The 19424-nt window shown below is 41.2% G+C and overlaps 1 protein-coding gene across 2 annotated transcripts in view; it reads right to left on the bottom strand.

Moving 5' to 3' along the window:
* LOC120316066 (corticotropin-releasing factor receptor 1) overlaps positions 1-19424 on the bottom strand; it is a 106362-nt gene that overhangs the window by 18771 nt on the left and 68167 nt on the right. For both annotated transcript variants that reach the window (XM_039361243.1, XM_039361241.1), the window contains 4 exons: positions 7647-7732; positions 3854-3960; positions 3635-3755; positions 922-1075 (listed from right to left, as the gene is read on the bottom strand). In XM_039361243.1, coding sequence (XP_039217177.1) covers positions 922-1075; positions 3635-3755; positions 3854-3960; positions 7647-7732 — 468 coding nt within the window. The remainder of the gene's footprint in view (positions 1-921; positions 1076-3634; positions 3756-3853; positions 3961-7646; positions 7733-19424) is intronic.

The raw sequence follows: 19424 nt of genomic DNA on the forward strand, positions 1-19424 counted from the left end.
AAGAAGGTGAGAAGTAAGTAGGAAGGTGGAGGTGAAGGAGGAGAGGGGGTGAGTGAAGAAAAAGAGGGAAAGAAGTAAGTTGGTTTGAGGTGGGATGCGGTTTGGGGGGAAATGGGCGGGCAAGACCGAATGTGGTGTGTATCAATTTGTTTTATTTTTTATCTGAAGTATTTGTAAGATTGTTATGTATTGTAAAATTGAAAATAAAAACTTTTACAAAAAAAACAACAACTGTACCCAGGAAACAAGGGCTCCCATTACAAAGTCTAGAACACTCACATATCACCCAAGGGTCTGCAGAATAGTAGGATCAAGACCATTTGGATATCAATATATTATCATGATTTAACCACAGAATCTCTTTCTATTTCTCAGTATCAGCAATAAAAGTAATATGATAGATTATTTCTGAATTTTTGCAGTGGCAAAATTGGGTCCAGAATTTGTATACCAGTAGTAATAAAGATGAAATGTTCTGTAGGGTGTATAAAGTTCTACTACACAAACAGAATCATGTTGGATGCTGGATGGTGGGTATTAAGAGGCAGCAGCAGATTATTTCATAAGAGTTACTCTTCATTTCAGGCCATGAAATGTCTCAGGACACTCCTGAATCAAAAGGGGTAATTAAGAGTGATAATGATTATAACACCTTCCCCAATTGGTGCTTTCCAGAATATCCTCCCCTCCTCCTGGTATCCAACTTTTATGCCAGTTCAAGTATGATTAAATTAAAAAATGACATGATGATGTCCCTGTATATTTCTTTGTTTTACCAGATATCTCCCGATAGATTGAGTTCTCTTCCTATCTATGCCAATTGGATACACTGAGGGAATTCTTTTCAGCAGAGGCCTCCCATCATCGAGTAAACTTACTCGGATGCACCAACCCTCTCCCACCCTTCTTCTCGCCACTCACACCAGCCAAGACAGATGAACATCCACTTCCGCAGCTTGTCTGTTGAATAGGTGAGAACAATAGCAGTGTGCAGATAGCATCCCTCACCGAACATCCAGAAGAAGTTAGTGACATGGAAATAGTTGTAGGCAGCTGTGACCAGACGGCACCATGGCTACAGTGTGAAGGACAAGCAGAATTCATTAATGGGAGTTCTAGGATGCTTCTGATTAGGCAGTTAAGAATCATTATGCTTAAGGTGTGGTAAAGGATCAAGGTCACCAGTACCCATGAATGTCCATGGGATAACCAAGCCAGTCACTGTATCTCAGCTCAATCTAACTAGTAGAGTTGTTGTTATTGGAGGAGGGAATGCTCCATATTTTCTTTAATTTACGAATAATCTAACCAAAGTCTATCCATAGTCAACCCTGCCGATAGTTGAAATTCATTGAATGTTCTTCTTGTGCTGAACATCATTTTCATGGTATTGTGGGATATCTTATCTAAAATGCAGTACATTACGAAAGCTTATGTTGGGCATAAAAAGCCCTATCTACTTTGTTGCTAACTATAGTTCTTTCTTAATGCTCCAAACTAGCAAAAATTTGACTAAATCATAGTATTAAACAGTTTTGGAAAGCATCTCTTACAGTATTTTGCCAATCAGACTAATAAAGAGATACCAAGTTAAAATTGCCAGAATTTACAATAAAAAAAATCATTTCTTTCTCCTCTTTTTTGTTACTTTGAGACCAGGCATTAAAACACTAATAATACAACTTATTATTCTAGTTTTATTTTTATTATTCTATTTTTCTGTATAAAAGTTTGACAAATTTATATTTGTCCAGTGCCAATCATTCTGCTTATCTTCAATAATATGCCTAGAAATTTAATGTGCTGGAGTTGCTTTTTTACAGTTTAAATTGTGCAACTTTCCTAAAATTTGTTTTGTAACAAGATTACTGTAAGTCACAGAAACTGCTGAGTAGAATGTCATGTCTAGGAAACAGCAACCTCAGATGAATGAGCCAATCATTTAAAAGGAGTGCAGTGCTACATAAGAAGGAGTTATATTATCTGGCCAAAAATTACAGGCCAAGAGTGAAGACAGGCTGCATTTAAAATGGTGAGATTTTAAGCATGGGGGGAAACAGTACTAATATCTAAAATAAAGTGTTGGCTTTTCTTAGAAGGCAAAAGGCAGGAAAATTAAGTGGGTCTAAAAATAGGAAAAAATCTTCATATATTTCTCAGTCATTTGCAGGAAAAATTAGGTAGATTCCTACAAACAGCATGTTCTGAAATTTGTAAAAAAAAAATCATGTTCCCTATTTTTACTGTAGTGCAATTTTAAGAGTTTGACAGCCAGTAGTAGGAAAAAAATGTCAACAAGACTGTCTTGATTGCACTGCCACAACAGTCTTGATTGCTACCACAACTACCATACTGGCTTTTTTAACTCTACCAAACACTGGTATTTACAGCAAAAGATTGGGCTGTTATTGATGATTCTCAGGTTCCTTACTGAAACATACAAAACAGGAGTAGGGACATATAGTCCTCCATTTATTGTTTAACTTAATCTTCCATCAAGGTCCATCAAGGTTAGGTCAATGATCATATACACAGGGAAGTGCAACCTGTCAAATTCAGAAAAGCCATAGGTTCCTTATCCCCTTATAGATAGTAACCTGCCTGATTCAACCATTTATGTTGTCATAGCAATCTATCAAAGTGTGCCTTTAAAAATAAAAATAGGCAGCCAGCCTGTAATGAATTAAGCCAAAGGTATCCAATTTTCATTTGTGTATGGGCTCTGCCAGGCGTGGTGAAGAACGTCATGCCCCAGACTTCAAAACATGGGCACAGCTAGAGCCAATTTTTCTGTGAGGAGATCAGGATCCTAAAGGGTAGAGTGTTTATATCAAGCTTTTGCAAGGTTAATGCAACCGTTTAACCTGCTTAAGTTCCCTCCCAACACGCAAAACAGAAAGAACGAAACCATAACTATTGATTCCACACATTCTGAGGGCTGCATGTGAACCATAGGACTTATTAGTAAACTGCTGGGCTAGCTATGCTACACTGTTTCTGTCTCTCCAGAGATTTCTCCCAGCTAATGCCAAGGATTGAAACTAGAATTTGGCATAAGAAATCCGTCCTTTGCCATCAAGCTAATTAGAAGCTTCATTTTCTGTAGCATCTTTGAAGTCCTTTAAAGTGCTTTTCAGTATACTATTATGATCTTTTTAAGATTTGATTTTCATAACAATCTAAGTCAGTGATGGCAAACCTTTTAGAGGCCAAGTGCCCAAAAACTGCCCCCGCCCCGCTCCACCCCCTGCTCTGCCCCCGTTCCGCCCCCACCCCACCTGCCTGCAGGGCCACTCACCGCCTCCAGGGCCTGCTGCAGATTGCCCAGCATCGCCATAGTGGCCACGCCCTCTGCCCACACCCCGCAGTATCCTTGGCTGCACTGCTCTGTGTGGGCCACACTTGGGGGCGACTCTCCTTCAGGGGGGCTGCTCCTGAGGGGGTCGCAGGGGGAGGGAAGACTGGGGCAATGGCACGTGTGCCCACAGAGAGGACTCCGAGTGCTGCCTCTGGCACCAGTGCCATAGGTTCGCCACCACTGATCTAACTAATTGAGACCTCAAAAACTGAAGGTTCTATCATTTCTCAAACTGTACCTTAAAGTAATTTTGTGTCAAATTCAGCTTGAACCTACCACATTGCTTTCATGCACTTCTGGATTCATGGTGAGTTGTACCACAAACCATGTGGCATTCCGCAAGATGAAAGCAGTGATCAGGTTCCAGTGGATAATATTTCGTAGGCATCGGATACTCCTGCAGGAGAAAAGAAACCATTCACCATCCCATCCCAGCTGTCAGGTTTCAAGGGAGATCTTTTCATCTAATGATCCTACACCTTTGTGCATACTCACCGAAGTCGCATGAAGAGGATAAAAGCTGCCAGCAATGCCCCCAGAGAAATGCAGTGCCCAAGGTAGTTAATCACAACAGCAATGTGATAATGCAATTTGCTTCTCTTCTGCAATAGGAAAGACATAAGAGTTGTTTAGGACAGAGCTTTTCAACCAGTGGTACTGGTACCACCTGTGGTACATTGGCACCTGGCAGGTGGTATGCGACCATCCTAGAAAAGTGGTAGCGGGGAGGGGAATGAGCTGAACCAGTGGCAGCACCGCACAAGCCTGAGCAAGAGATGGCTGGAGCTGCAGGGCTGTCAGGGATCAGCGGAAGCGCCAGGATCAGTACTGCTTTCCAACTGATCGGCACTTCTTTGGGGCTGTCAGCTCAGTGGAAGCGCCAGGATCAGTGCCAGGCTCCAGCTGGAGCTCGGTGCTGATCCTGGCACTTCTGCTGAGCCCAGAAGAAGTGCTGATTAGCTGGAATGTTGCAGCATCTCCAGGGTCTTGTGATTTACATTCAGATGCTTGGCAACTGATTCATATTTAAGATGGTCACAGTGTCCCAGGGTTATGTGAAGTGACCAAAACCTGCTGCAACCACCCAGCAGACGGGGGAATAAAAACCAAACACCCACCCCCACCCCACCCCCGCTGCCAATCCTCAACAGAAATGCTCACAACAATGAAAACCTTGGACAGGAGGAAGAGCGCCGCCGGGCGGACAGGCAGGTGTCTTGCTCGGCTGTGGCTTGGGGGGCAATTTTTTTCAGTGCCATTGTAACTTCAAACAGTCACTAAGCAAATTGTTGTAAGTCGAGGACTACCTGCACTTTATCACTTTTTTCCTTTTTTTTTTGGGTCATCAAGTTTTTGACAGCTTGCTAGGTGACTGGTGGTACATAGATGTTGCCATATCCTAAAAGTGGTACAATGGGTGAAAAGATTGAAAAGCCTGGTTTAGGAGATCAAGAGGATGTATAGGAAATAAGACAAGAATATGATTCTAGAATATGGTGATTCTAGAATATGGTCACCAGTTTTTATTTCAAAATTGCTGGGCCCCCGTTTCAGATCCAAAGAAAATGATCCAGATTTGAATCTGGAACCTCCAAGAAGAACTACTGTATTAAAGAATTTAGCATCAGTGGGAACATAGTAGAAAAGATAGATCAAGGCCAGATTTTTATTAAGCTTCCTCTGACCCCAATAGTGATTGCTTGCCAAAGGCTCAGATCAGCAGTGTAATGTCTCAGCTACCCAACTGATGGTCCAAAACATTTTATAGGCAATCTTTTACTAGGAGCAGCATTAGCAATTGCCCTCTAAGTATTATTTGCTTGCTAACACATTCAATAGCAATTAATTCTATAGTTTAACTATGCATCATGGAAAGAAGGATGTTTTTCCTGGATCGGTCCCAGGCTCTAGTGAAATTGATTAACAGAAGCTTCAAGATTAACTATGCGCAATCATACCAATGAAAGAGAACAATGTTTTGCTGAAAGATGCATTGGGAAGTGACAGAAGAAAAGCCATAGACAAGAGGAAAGTGCTCTGAGATTTTTCAGAAATGCAGATTGCTGCATGGTGATGTTTCACCCTTCTGAAAGGCAGCCTAAATAGACCTCCAAAAATGGAAAAGAAGGTGTGCGCAGGTAGGGGAACAGAATTACTTGCAGCAGTCTTCTATCAAAGATGCTAAAGTCTTTTTTTTTTTTTTTTTTTGAAAGGGCCAGCTATTTTTCTCCACATTAATTGCTAATTCACACAGTGGATGCCAGTCTCACAACAGGGCAGTTGGCTAATTTAATTACTTAGTCCTCCTCTCCTGTGATTTCTAGCCAGACCCCCAAGGACAGCTAAATTTAATTGTTACAGTGGATATATCATGTTTCCAGGAACCTTGGTTAAATTCTAATTAACTAACAGCGTTCTGGGATTTTCCACTTAATGGCCACACAACAAAAAAAGCCTTGCATCCTTTCTTCACCTCCTGCCCTCATGCAGAACCTGTAAAGCCAGGAAATGTTTGCACTCGCCACTAGTTCTTGTCCTAATGACCGACAAACCACCAAAGATTTCCTAGGCCAACTTCAGTGCAGGCAAGGCCTGAAATAAAAATCCCATTGCTGCCCAGCCTCTCCTTAAAAAGCTTCTCATGTGGTTGCCATATGGATACAATCATTTACAAAGTTCTAAGTTACCCAAATGATACCTGTCATATCCTAAAGATTCTGCGGCCAGGATGTTTCCAACTATCTGTCCATATCTCTATTTTTATGTTAAATAAGTGGGCACACTTTCAAACAAAATACTATGCTTTAGCTGTCCACCATTATTATGTTTTAGGAAGCATTATGGAGCATTTGGGGCTCAGAAGCATTTTTGGAAATAAGGAAAATATTGGAGACAAGGGTTTTTTTTTTTTGCTTTGCAGAATACTTATTCTTTAAAATTATTATTTTTTAAAAAAATAAAAAGTCTCTAAAGACAAAGAAGATGATAGTCATGGTAGGAAATATTTGTGAGCATAGTGTATCAGCCTCTGCGTTGGGGATCCCAGACCTGTTTTAAATCTCAGATTATTTCCATTCCATGTAAAAAGAATTTTGCAAATCTCGTTACATTTTTTATTTAAAAACACAAATTCTTAGAACCATAAGATGTAACTGAAAATATATTTTTCTGCTCCCAGTCTAGCATTCTAGCCATTACACTGCACTATCTTACCAAATGTACCTATATGAATATCTAATACTGCCTTCTTTATTTAATTAAACAGAACAAGTGCATCCTTGATTGAACTTTTAGTGCAAAATTTTTTGTCTGCATTTACATGTGAAATGTACTGTATTCAAGCACACACACAAACACACATTTGTTGTTGTTTTACTTTTTTTAGTTTCCCTTTTTCTCTTCTGTTTAATTAAATAAACAGAAACCATGAATTACTTTGATCTGTTGATTGTTAAGACCTATGTACATTCTGAAAATGATTCAGATGAAATGTTTTGGACCTTGAAAACTCCTGAGACTCTCAATTGTTCATAACAATAGCCTGTCTTTTTCAGACTTCCATATGCAATAGAAAAACAATGCATGTACTTTAAAAGGCTTTAAAGACCTCAGTTAATGATCCGATTCGTTAAAGCAGCAATATCTTCTTTTATTTTCCAAGCTCGCCAGCTGTAGCTGCTTTAATAAACAGCAAAATGCTGTGCTGGCATGAGGTATAAAGCAATTTTTCCAAACAACTTTTGAAATCTGTATAGCTCTACTGTCCATATTTGTATTAATAAAATAATATTATAGATTTGTATCATTTGCTTCAAATAATAGCAATAGCACTTAAACTTATACTGGTAGTCCTCAACTTACAACAGTTTGTTTAGTTACAACATTCAAAGTTACAACAGCACTGAAAAAAGTGACTTATGACCATTTTTCACACTTACGATCGTCATGGCATCCCCATGGTCACATGCTCAAAATTCAGATGCTTGGCAACTGGTTCATATTTATGACAGTTGCTGTGTCCAAAAGTCAAGTGACCTTTTGACAAGCAAAGTTAATAGAGGAAGCCAGATTCACTTAACAACTGTGTTACTAATTTAACAACTGCAGTGATTAATTTAGCAACTGTGGCAAGAAAGGTCATAAAATGGGGCAAGACTCACTTAATAACTGTCTCACTTAGGAATAGAAATTTTGGGCTCAGTTATGGCTGCTGAACTGAGGTCTACCTATATACCTCTTTATAGTGCATTACTGCACTGTTATCTGGTTATCAAACAATAGTCCTTACCTCCTCATGGAGGATCTCTTGGCATTGAGAATAATTCACACGGGCTGCCCAGGTCCCATTTGCAAAACATTCTCTGTACACATTGTCTGAAACACAAAAGCAAAGTGGTGACTGAGTGGTGCAAATTGCATGAAACAAATGATGAAAGAGAATGTCTTATAAAATGAGATATTCTGACTAGGCAAGCAAAACAGTCACTGGCATTCTTAATTGAATCAGCTGGTCTATAGCAAATAATTTTTTGTAAGTTTTGGTTCATATGTGGGTTTCTTTATATAACAATAACAGAAGATCTTAACAGTTTGCAGAACTAAATTGTCATTTGTTGTTTTAATAACATTTTATTTAATACTACACATGTGATGTGCATGAACAGAAAAGGTTTTTTATTGTTGAGATTATAGGAAAAGTCTGGTCTTGGATTACTGCTGAATTATTCATATACTTTAAATGCAAATTCTTATTTGATATCTGTCATAGGCTTGAATTCTATCCCTAATTTAAGACATACAGTTAATTATGATATCTTACTTGATTCTCCTTAACAAACTTTGGAACACAGGAAAACATGGCTCAGGATCAATGGTCTTTTCAAAAGTGACAAGAATTCCCAAGCAAACAAAATTGGATTTAACAGAGTGAGTTAACAGAATGAATTAATTTGAATGAATCAGGAAAGGACTATTGGCTCCATTCTTGATTCTTGCTCACAGGTTTTCTTCTGACCTTTGAATGATCTCATAAAAGATGGAGTGCTTGTGTATACCAATCTTCTGAATTTGATAAACTGCAAATACATTGATTTATAAATCCCACAATTCCTCTCTAGCATGAAAATCCAATAATAAAATGTGGCATAAAAGAGGCCACAAAGCTAATGAAGAAATCCCAGATTTTCCAGGATGTAGAGATTATATTTAATATGAATTTCTTGTGATACATAATCTTATTACATTCTTTGACAAAGTGACAAAATTAATGCATCAGCAAAATGCTGTGAATATAATTTACTTGGACTTCAGTAAGGCACTTGATAAAGTTGACCACAATCCACTACTTAATAAGCTAGAAAAATGTGGGTTAGACAGCATCACCACATGCATCACCAGCATCACCAAATTTATTGCTGGCTGACCAATCGCACTCAGCATGTAGTCCTTAATGGAACTACATCTATATGGAGGGAAGTATGCAGTGGGGTACCCCAAGGTTCTGTCTTAGGCACTGTACTCTTCAATATCTTCAACAACGATTTAGATAAGGGAATAGAAGGGGAACTCATCAAATTGCAGATGACACTCTAGAAGATAGACCCAAGATACAGAAGGATCTTGACAGACTTTAATACTGGGCCCTATCTAACAAAATGAAATTCAATGTAGAGAAAATTAAGGTTTTACATTTAGGCAAGAAAAACCAAATGCACAAATATAGAATAGGTGTACCTGGCTCAACAGTAGTAACTGCGAGAGGGATCTTGGAGTCCTAGTGGACAAACTATCAGTATGCTGCAGCTGCCAAAAAAACAAATGCAGTCCTAGGCTACATTAATAAAGGAATAGAATCACTTCTGGTTCCAGTTTGCAGCGACTGCAGTCGTGTTAAGAGACTCGTCTTTTCACCGGCCAATTCTTCTTTGCTGGTAGACCCGAAGGGGGTTGAAAATCGCCCTGGAGGGGTGACCACTGATGAGGAGGCTTTCTGGTGACTGCAGGAAGGTGGCAGCTTGTCCCGTGACTCCAGCAGACTCCTTAGGGCCGACGGAGCAAAAATCGTCCTGCAAGATGGCCGATCATGCAGCTGCACCAGCCGAAAGTCACAAGACCATCTAAGCATTGAACCACCGTGGATGATCCGGGTGAGACCTTTCTGTTGTGTCAGCAGGCCCAGAATTGTTGCAAATGGTCCCGGGCATTCTAAAAACTGCCCGGGACCAGACAGAGCGGCGTCAGCCTTGTGTGCATACACAAGGCGCGAAGGAAGAAGAACTCTTATTGGTTCACTCTGTCCAGGGTTCAAGCCCTATAAAAAGGCCTGCGTGCCTTTTGCTTTTTGCTTGGAGTTGGAGTAGGAGAATAAAGTATTGATTAGTTGTCACCATGTGTCTTCATCATTCGCACTTGAACGGAGAACTCAACACTGGCGACAAAGGTGGGATCCTTTGCAAGCTGAAGAAAAAGATTTAAGGACTTACCCAGGAAGTCCTGAAGTGGGGAAGACAGCGCCTGAATCAGCGTCCCAGCCTGCCAGTATAGCATCGCTGGAGGGTGAGCTTGGCTAAAGAACCCTTTCTCCAAATAGCAACTTGTAGAGGAAGTGAGTGGTGAAGATTGTAAACTTTATGATGCCGAAGATTGGCCACTTGACTGATTTTGATGTCTCCCACCCAGAGAGATGGAATTCCTATGTAGCATGGGTGGAGAATTACTTCAGAGTAAATCAGATCAGAGAAGATGGCCTGAAGGCAGCAACTCTTTTGTGTGCCTGTGGACAAGAAGCTTTTGACATCACAGAAAATCTGGTGGCCCCTGCATCTCTGGAGACAGTAGCATATGCTGACTTGAAGAAAATGTTGAAGGAACACTTCCAGCCGAAGTTATCCATCATTGCTTGGAGGCACGCGTTCGAGCAGAGAGACCAGAGGCCAGGTGAATCTGCTGCAGACTTTATTGTGACCTTAAGGCAAGCAACCAGACCTTGTGAGTTCAAGGATCTGGAGGAGAGGCTTTATCTGCGGCTTAAGGAGCAGAGACTTAAAACAAAAGATTTTTTCAAAGGAAGATGTCTCCTTCCAAGATGCGTTGCGAGAGGTGTCAGCTGAGGAAGCAGCAGGCGGGGCTGTGAAGGCCTTGTGCCTCACCAGGAATCCTCCAGAAACAGCTACCATCCATCAAGAGGACGCTTGAGAAGAATCAGAAGTGGATCCTGAAGAGGAGGTCGACAAACTTCACCAGCCAGCTGAGAGGAGGCAGAAGGGACATCCGGTCAAGGCCCCAGCATCTCTTCAATGCTTCAGGTGCGGAGGACACCACAAGCGAGCTGACTGCAGGTTTCGCTCCGCCATTGCATCCGTCTGTTTGGGTTGCCAGAAGGTTCGACCTTGGGAAGAATTGCTTCAGAAAGGTACCAGGATCCCCAGCCAACATAGGGTGGGTTTCTGCGCATCGCGCAGGAGCATTCTAAAAACAGGGATACACAAGCCCCTTAAGGGGCCTCCCATTTCGCTACAGTTAGACCCAACCATCACGCCCATCAGGGTTAACCCTAGGAGGGTACCTTTTGCCCTCAAAGGTAAGATAGATGCTGAACTGGACAAATTGCTCCAGCAGGGCATTTTAGAACCTGTGGATTCTAGTCCATGGGAAACTCCAATAGTAACGCCTCTAAAGACTAATGGGGAAATACGTATATGTGCAGACTACAAGTGTACACTGAATAAGGCATTGCAACAGCACGCTTATCCAGTCCCTGTTGTAAGCCACATCCTGGCCTCCCTCAAGGGGGGGCGCATTTTTGCGAAGCTTGACCTGGCATAGGCCTATCAACAGCTACCTGTTGATGAGGCAGCTGCAGAGGCCCAGACTATTGTAACTCACAGGGGGGCCTTCAAGGTCAAGAGACTGCAATTTGGGGTCAATGTAGCCCCTGGCATATTCCAAAGTGTCATGGAAAGCACACTTCGAGGTAGTTCTGGGGTCTGTCCCTATTTTGATGATGTCCTCATTGCTGGGGAGTCATCTCAAAATTTAGCAGAAAGATTAAGGGCTCTCTTGCTTTGTTTTCGAAAAGCAGGCCTTAAGCTAAAGCAGGATAAATGCAAGATAGGAGTCACTTCCACTGACTTCTTAGGGTTCATGATTGATGCCCAAGGCGTTCATCCTGCTGAAGCTAAACTATAAGTTATCCAACAGGCCTTAAGCCCCAAGTTCAAGAGTGAGCTGTAAGCCTTCTTGGGGCTCTTAAATTTTTACCATGCATGTCTCCCACACAAAGCTGCAGTGGCAGAGCCGTTACATAGGCTCTTAGCCAAGCAGGCTCCTTGGCAGTGGACTAAAGTCCATGACAAGAGTTATAATGAGGTTAAGGCCTTGCTCACTTCTAATGCTGTTTTAGTGCATTTCAATGAGCAACTGCCTATTTGCATCGCATGTGATGCATCTCCTTATGGGGTGGGAGCAGTACTTAGCCATCTGAAGGCTGATGGGACACAAGTCCCTGTGACCTATTATTCAAGGACTCTGTCATCTGCAGAGCAGAATTACGTTCAGATTGACAGAGAAGCCTTGGCCATAGTGGCTGGCATAAAGAAATTTCACGATTTCTTATATGGCTGCCATTTCACGGTCTATACAGACCATAAGTCTCTGTTAGGGTTGTTTACTACTAACAAACAGACACCACATATCATTTCTCCTTGTTTGCTGAGATGGTCCCTTTTCTTGTCAGCATATGACTACACTCTAGTTCACAAACCTGGAAAAGAAATGGGCCATGCAGATGACCTAAGCAGATTGCCTTTAACTCATGTAGAAGCAGACCCTGCTCCTGCCATAAATATTCTTTCCATTCAGAAGTTGCCTGAATCTCCCCTCAATGCTAGGGACGTGGCTGCTGAAACTGCCACTGATCACGCTTACATATGTGCTGACATGGGTGTTGTCAGGATGGCCTGACACATGTCCAGATGCGACATTTCAAAGTTTTTGGCAAAGGAGACATGCACTGTCCACCATTAAGGGGTGGCTTTTATGGGGTAGCAGGGTAGTCATCCCACCTCATTGAGGTCTAGACTCTTGATCTCTCTGCATGAGGGACATCCTCAAGCAGTCAGGATGAAAGTGCTTGTGCACAGCCATCTTCGGTGGCCTGGGCTCAATAAAGCCATCGAGGCCCAAGTGCACGGGTGCCAAGTGTGCCAACAGTCTCGGCCTGAAATGCCTCAGGCCCCAGTACATAGATGGGAGGAAACTCAAACCCCATGGTCTAGGGTGCATATAGATTATGCTGGGCCCTTTCAGGGGCAATTCTTCCTGGTTCTTGTTGATAGCCATTGCAAGTGGCTAGAGGTTGTTCCTGTTTCGTCCACTACTACTGCCAGGACCATCCAGGTGTTGAGAGGAATTTTTGCATCACATGGTCTACCAGATGTACTAGTTTTTGATAATGGCCTTCAATTTACGTCTTCTGAGTTCCAGGCTTTTCTTCAGGCCAACCTGATCCAGCATGCACCATCGGCTCCCTTCCATCCATCCTCCAATGGATTGGCAGAGAGAATGGTGCGCACCACCAAAGATGCCCTCAAGAAACTGACTTACAGTAACTGGCATCACAGGTTAGCTGACTTTCTTCTTGCACACCACACCACAGCTTGCACGACCACAGGGAAGAGCCCAGCTGAACTCCGCTGGGGTCGCAGACTCATTACTAAATTGGACAGGTTGCACCTAGACCGGGTGGCTTCACAGGTGTCGCATCTGCGGGCACCAAGGAGACTACATTTGGGTGATCCGGTCTGGGCTAGGAACTATGCTCCTGGTCATCTGTGGATTCCTGCTGTCATCTGTAAAATCTCTGGACCTCTATCATACGAAGTGACCTTGGGAGATGGCCGCGTCCTGTGGCATCACATCAATCAACTGCATTGGCGGTTGTCCCCTGTGTATTCTGCCCCTGCCTCCGCTCTCGGGTGGGGAGGGGGACTTAGGAATTAAGTCACACTTCAGGTCAAACTTATGAGACACAATCTCACTGTTCCTGGGACGTACCGCAGGTCGCTAGGGATTTGCCAGGGGAGGTACAAGGACATCCTCAGAGTTCTGCTATTGCGCCGAACAGGGAGTCATGCGTATCCATAAGAGCTCCAGACAGGAATTCACCTGAGATAGGGCTTGCCATGGAGGCAGCTCCTGACTCTTGCACCTTGACCACAGGGGACTGGGAGTATTGGGGCACACCTGCAATGCAGGTCACATCCGAGACTGGTCACGGGCTCAAGGGACTAAGTTCCCTGGAGCCATCCAGAGTAGTTGGAGAATCCTCAGCCAATTCAGAGGGTTGGGGAATTTCAGCTGCTCTCACAGAGCCTGGGGAGAGATCTGGCAATTCTGCTGGCAAGCCTCACCAGGGGTCACCTGCAAAACTTGTGCATAAAAGTCCTGGTCTAGGGAGCCCAACAGACGGGCCGGTAGGCCAGGTGCCCTTAAGAACAAGTCCTGGTCTGCCTAGCCGAGCAGGTGAGCTGACAGGCCAGGCACCCTCCCTAACCTTGCGTAGGTCACAATGGGCTAAGGCCCCTCCTAAGCATCTAGGCAAATATGTGAGGTTCTTGTCAATACAAGGAACTTTACAGGTCTAGGTTGAGGAGATGGGACCTTTGTGGGGTAGAAGATAGACACGCGAAGTCCGCATTAGAGAGTGGGTTGGTTGGCTAACTTTGTTAGTAGAAGAAGGGTGTCTGCATGTGAGCAGGCTATTATTTTCTTTTAATTTATTTTATTTTATTATGATTGTAAAGAAAGTGGAATTGTGTGTGTTCTATCCAGGGGGGAGGGGTGTTGTGTCCTGGGCCTGATGAAGAAACTCAGCAGGCCCAGAATTGTTGCAAATGGTCCCGGGCATTCTAAAAGCTGCCCGGGACCAGACAGAGAGGCGCCAGCCTTGTGAGTATGTGCAGGTGCGAAGGAAGAAGAACTCTTATTGGTTCACTCTGTCCAGGGTTCAAGCCCTATAAAAAGGCCTGCGTGCCTTTTGCTTGGAGTTGCAGTAGGAGAATAAAGCATTGATTAGGTGTCATCATGTGTCTTCATCATTCACATGCGAATGGAGAACTCAACACTTTCCTTTTCCTCTCTTCATCCTATTTTTCTCTTTGCTTGTAAAAAGTCCTCTTGGAACTATTTCCCTGCCCTGAGAGAGTGGCGTTTGTTTGTGTGGGAAGAAAAGCACTGAATAAAAGGACAGAATAACTAACTTTAATGACTATATTTTACTTCTAACTGGGGTCCCAAAAAAACCTTTTTATAGAGCTTTTTTCTAAAAAAAAAAAAAGGGAAAATTCATTTTATTGGTGTCTGTGAAAGATTCTGTAACTCACTGAGAACATCCTGTGGTGAAACATAATACTGCAATTGCCTGCCTCTGTTTGGAGATGAGATTGGCTTGCCCTTCAAATTGTTATAAAAGGGAAAAGATAAGAAGTTGATGCAGCTGTTAGAAATGGTGGGGATGGACATTGGTTAACCTTTATTAAATATAGCCTCCACTAAAAGATGAAAGGACTGCTTCTAACTATTATTGAAATGGAGAAACCCTATTTACAACTAAACTGTAAACTTATATTGGAAAAAAATAATGAAGCCACTGAGCAAGTATGTGCTAAAATAAAAGAGATGACGCAGAAATAAGAGTCAGAAACCTTACTACAAACCCTCAAACTGACTTCCAGACTTCAACTGATTATCCTATAGGCCAAAATACACCAGAAGAGGAATTAACCTATATTAAAGAAGAATTTATATTACCTCATAAGCATCCTATTGAGATTTCTGAGGATCAAAAGGTAACCTTAATCAAACTACATACAACTCCAAAAATAACAGGAATTGATGTACAAGCACAACTTACTGAGAATGATGATAACTTTGATAACCAACTATTAATCATAAAACTGGATACAACTGAATGTTTTACTCAGCTGAACCAAACATTGAGACTTGAATTTCTAAAGCAATAAGGATCTAACTAAAAAGGAGTCAGGCTCCTAAAACAGAGGATGGGATGTCTTCCATTGACCCAAATGACATCACAAGGAATAAAGGGAGACTTATTTGCTGAAATAGAGGCTCTATTATGGAAACCTGCTTGGCACAAAAAGAAAGCCAGAATAATACTGAAAAAAAGAGACTTAAAATTACGTGTAATAGGTTAAAAAGGTCTTGTAGAGATACAGATTGATTTAAGGTTTAAGATTCAGATTTAGAAGCGAGAGGAAAACTTGTGATTAGTAGAATATATATGTGAAACAGAGTAAGAATGTACTTTTTGAAATAATATGTTTATTTTATGTATGAAAATTATTTTGTAATGGAACGAGAATAAGAAAATGGAAGAGGCTTCAGAAATTTGGACTGATCTAACAATTAATTGAGTATGTCAACTTAGTAAGATGATATTTTGTGTAATTATATGTGATAATTATTTGGATGAGATTTAAATCCAACCTAATGGACTGAAATAACTTTGTGTTTTGTTTTGTTTTGTTCTGTTATAGAAATAGATTAACTGATAGACTATATATACATAGAGTAGAGTAATATTTTTATCTTAATTAGGATAATTATTTTGTAGTGGAAGAAGAAATAAGAGAGATTTATGATAAAATTAATGATTTAAAGAATTAGAATACATTTGGAAATATTAGAATGTTATTGCTGGAATATTATGTGTATTTTAGAAGAGGTACCCGAAATGCTAATAATATGTTTATTTAAGATTAAATTGGATTATGGTAATTGTAAATTAGTAAAGTTTAAAAACAGGATTTGGATCTATATAAATGTAATCTAGAAATGGATTATTTTAAATATGTTATACTATTTGAGGGAAACAAAGAGGGAACGTCTAATGTATTAATTTGAGTTTATGTATATATATATTATATATGATTTTGTTTTTGGATGATTGATTAACCCATCACCACGGTGTTTCTCGAGCATCGTTGTAAAAGTTAAAAAACCAATAAAACTTGTTTAAAAAAAATAAAGAAATAGAATCAAGATCATGTGAAGTGTTAATACCACTTTATAATGCCTTGGTAAGACCACACTTGGAATATTGCATCCAATTTTGGTTACCACGATATAAAAAAGATGTTGAGACTCTAGAAAGAGTATAGAGAAGAGCAACAAAGATGATTAGGGGACTGGAGGTTAAAACTTATGAAGAACGGTTGCAGAAATTGGGAATGTCTAGGTCAGTGGTTCTCAACCTTTTTATACGGCGACCCCGGTTATAAGGACGCAGCACGCATGCACGGCGCTGCCCCATGCGTGGCGCCACCCCCATGTGCAGTGTGCATGCGTGGCGCCGCCCCCATGCGTGGCACGCATGCGCGGCGCCGCCCCCTGAGGGGAAAAAATGGCGGATCGCATTGTTTGGCGACCCCCATAAAATGGTCGTTCGACCCCAAATGGGGTCGCGAGCCAAAGGTTGAGAACCACTGGTCTAGGTTAAGATGAAAGGGAGGGGAAATAATGTCTTCTTTTTAGATGGTAGCACCTACGTGACCTCGACTGATCTTGAAAACAACTCAGCAGGATCAGATCAGATTGATATTTCAAAGGGACACCACAGGAAACAAGCCTGGGCAGTCACCTTGATTGAAAATCAGAAGCCTATTCCAGAAGAAAGAACTATCCAGCCACTTCCATGTTATAACAGTTACTTTTTCACCCCTCAGAATAAATTTTTGGCTCACTGCATTTTCTCAAGCACTTCAGAAACAATAATGGCAGAGATGGGAGGGTCGTGAAACGCTAAAGCCTCTATATATTGAGCTGCTTTGGGTGTGTGGGTGAGGAATGGGACAGGAGTGCTGCTGCTGCTGCTACTGTCCTTCCTTGAAGGGAGAAAACAAACACTTGATTTCCACCCACAATATAGCTTCATAATAAGAATAGATGCTGCTCCCCCACATTTCAATCCAAAGCTATCAGTCAAAAAGTTAAGTGGGTATAAGCTAGAGCCATTCCAGAAAAGACTTTTGAAAAGTGGCAAAAATACAGTAAAACATATTATGTGGGAGAGGATGTGGAAGACAAATGTAGGAGAGATGGAGTGTTGGGAGGGGTGGATGTGGAGTGAAAAGAAAAGCACGTGTCTGGAGAGGTCTGTGTAGAGGACATAGCAAATGGCCTTGAAGGATGGGAAGAATACAAAGAATACCAAGGCAATGGTTAGATAAGAGGAACCTGAGCCAACTCAAGAAAGTAATTTGAGAAAACATCTCAGATTGTCCCCTCCCTCATTCACACAGAGATAAAGGGAGAGAAAAACATTCAAGATTGGCAAGATTCTCTTACTATAGTTGTTACAATAAAAGTAGTCTTGACCTACATGGAACTGGTCTGCCTTGTAGGACTGACAGAATGCAACCAATATAGAGTAGACACAGCCAGGGCTCAAAGAAAAAGCACAATAGTTAATATACTTCCCCTAATCCTCAGCAAATTGAGCCCCCAGTGATCACATGGGAAGTGGGCCAATGCTCAATTCTGCCCAAACAGCCATTGGAAAGAAGAAGATCACTTTGTTTGCTGGAAATCCATACGTCTCCAGTCCAAAATCAGAACATGAGGGCTAAAGGCTGTTTTTCAGTGTCAGCAGGTGGGTATGTGCACCTTTGTAGTGATTCCTCCTCCTAATCACTCTTTAGTTTCAAGGTTCTGCCTAAATAGGGAACATAAGCAAAATCCTCCTAATCTTTGATCTTCCTAAACTGAGCAGCAAAGTCTGATTGGATTTCTATTGTGTTCGTTTATATTTATGTAGAACATTATGCTGTACTTTAAACAGTAAGTGGGGGCATTGGAGATCTATCAAAAATACATAATGCAGGTTTTTTTAATGCACATTTAAATACTCAGAACATATTTTGATTAAACCTCAAAATGAGATGCAAAGAGATAAAGGCCCTCCATGCTTCAGTTTGCAGGGACTGATACTTAGTTCAAGCTAGGTTTGCCTTTAGTATTATTAGGCTAAAGGAGATTATTTCACTATTACTATCCCTTCTCTTCCAAGTGATGTCAGCGTTGCTAAAATTATTTGTTCTATAGGGGACAGTTTTGTTTAGTTTCATTTTATAGGGAGAATCTTCCTTGTATATGTGTGTTTTCCCCTTAAAATACTAGAAACCTTTGTATACATCTGAACTGGCTGGTCCATCCTTCTTGTTTCTCGTGGACCCTGTTTCAGTTTTATTAAAGTGGGGATTCATCACCAAAACCATGACTGTAATAAATGTGACTTCTCCTCAGACCCAAAACAATGATTGCAAAAGTGTCCTATGAACAGATCTACCTGCAAGGATTTCCCTTAATGTTTGTTCTTATGATATTTGAATTCCAGTACAATATTACTGGTGAGATAATGCTGGAGAAAAAATTGAAAACATTTTGTAAAAATAGCATTTATTTTTGGCTCCCAAGAGTTCCAGAAAGCCTTCCCTGTAAGTAACATGATGACATAATAAAGAGCCTACAATCTTCATAACTTTTTGTTAATCCAAAATCAAATTATACATGCATCATCTAATTCATCCTTATCCACCTCTACCATTGCCCAACTCACAAAAGCAACCATTTTAGATTACCGTGCTTTTAAATGATCAAGTCTAATCCATCTATAGTCTTTTGAGTAGGGTGAATTATAAAATAAAGAAAATGCATGGCATTATTTTCTTCTTTCAAAATTCAGGCATCCAGAGATAAAAATGTAAGCTACTTCCAAGCCAATGAACACCTGCCAGTTCTCTGCCTTGCTACAATAATCTGAGCTAGACATTTTGCAAAGATTTCCTTCTCTTCCACAGCCTCAAAATTTAGGATTTTCTTAGTATCATGCAACACAATCATATGCAAGAAACTGTACTGAAAAAAAGTATGCTGCCATTAAAAGAGCATCTTTGCCCTTCATTACTGAGAATTCATAGCTCTGGCAAGGTTGCAATTCTTATTGACCAGCTGAGAATTGATAAACCAGAAAGTTAGTGTAGTCTAC

The sequence above is a fragment of the Crotalus tigris genome, unplaced genomic scaffold, assembly GCF_016545835.1.
Source record: "Crotalus tigris isolate CLP2741 ecotype Arizona unplaced genomic scaffold, ASM1654583v1 scf7180000019221.656610, whole genome shotgun sequence".
NCBI classification, from domain to species: Eukaryota; Metazoa; Chordata; class Lepidosauria; order Squamata; family Viperidae; genus Crotalus; species Crotalus tigris.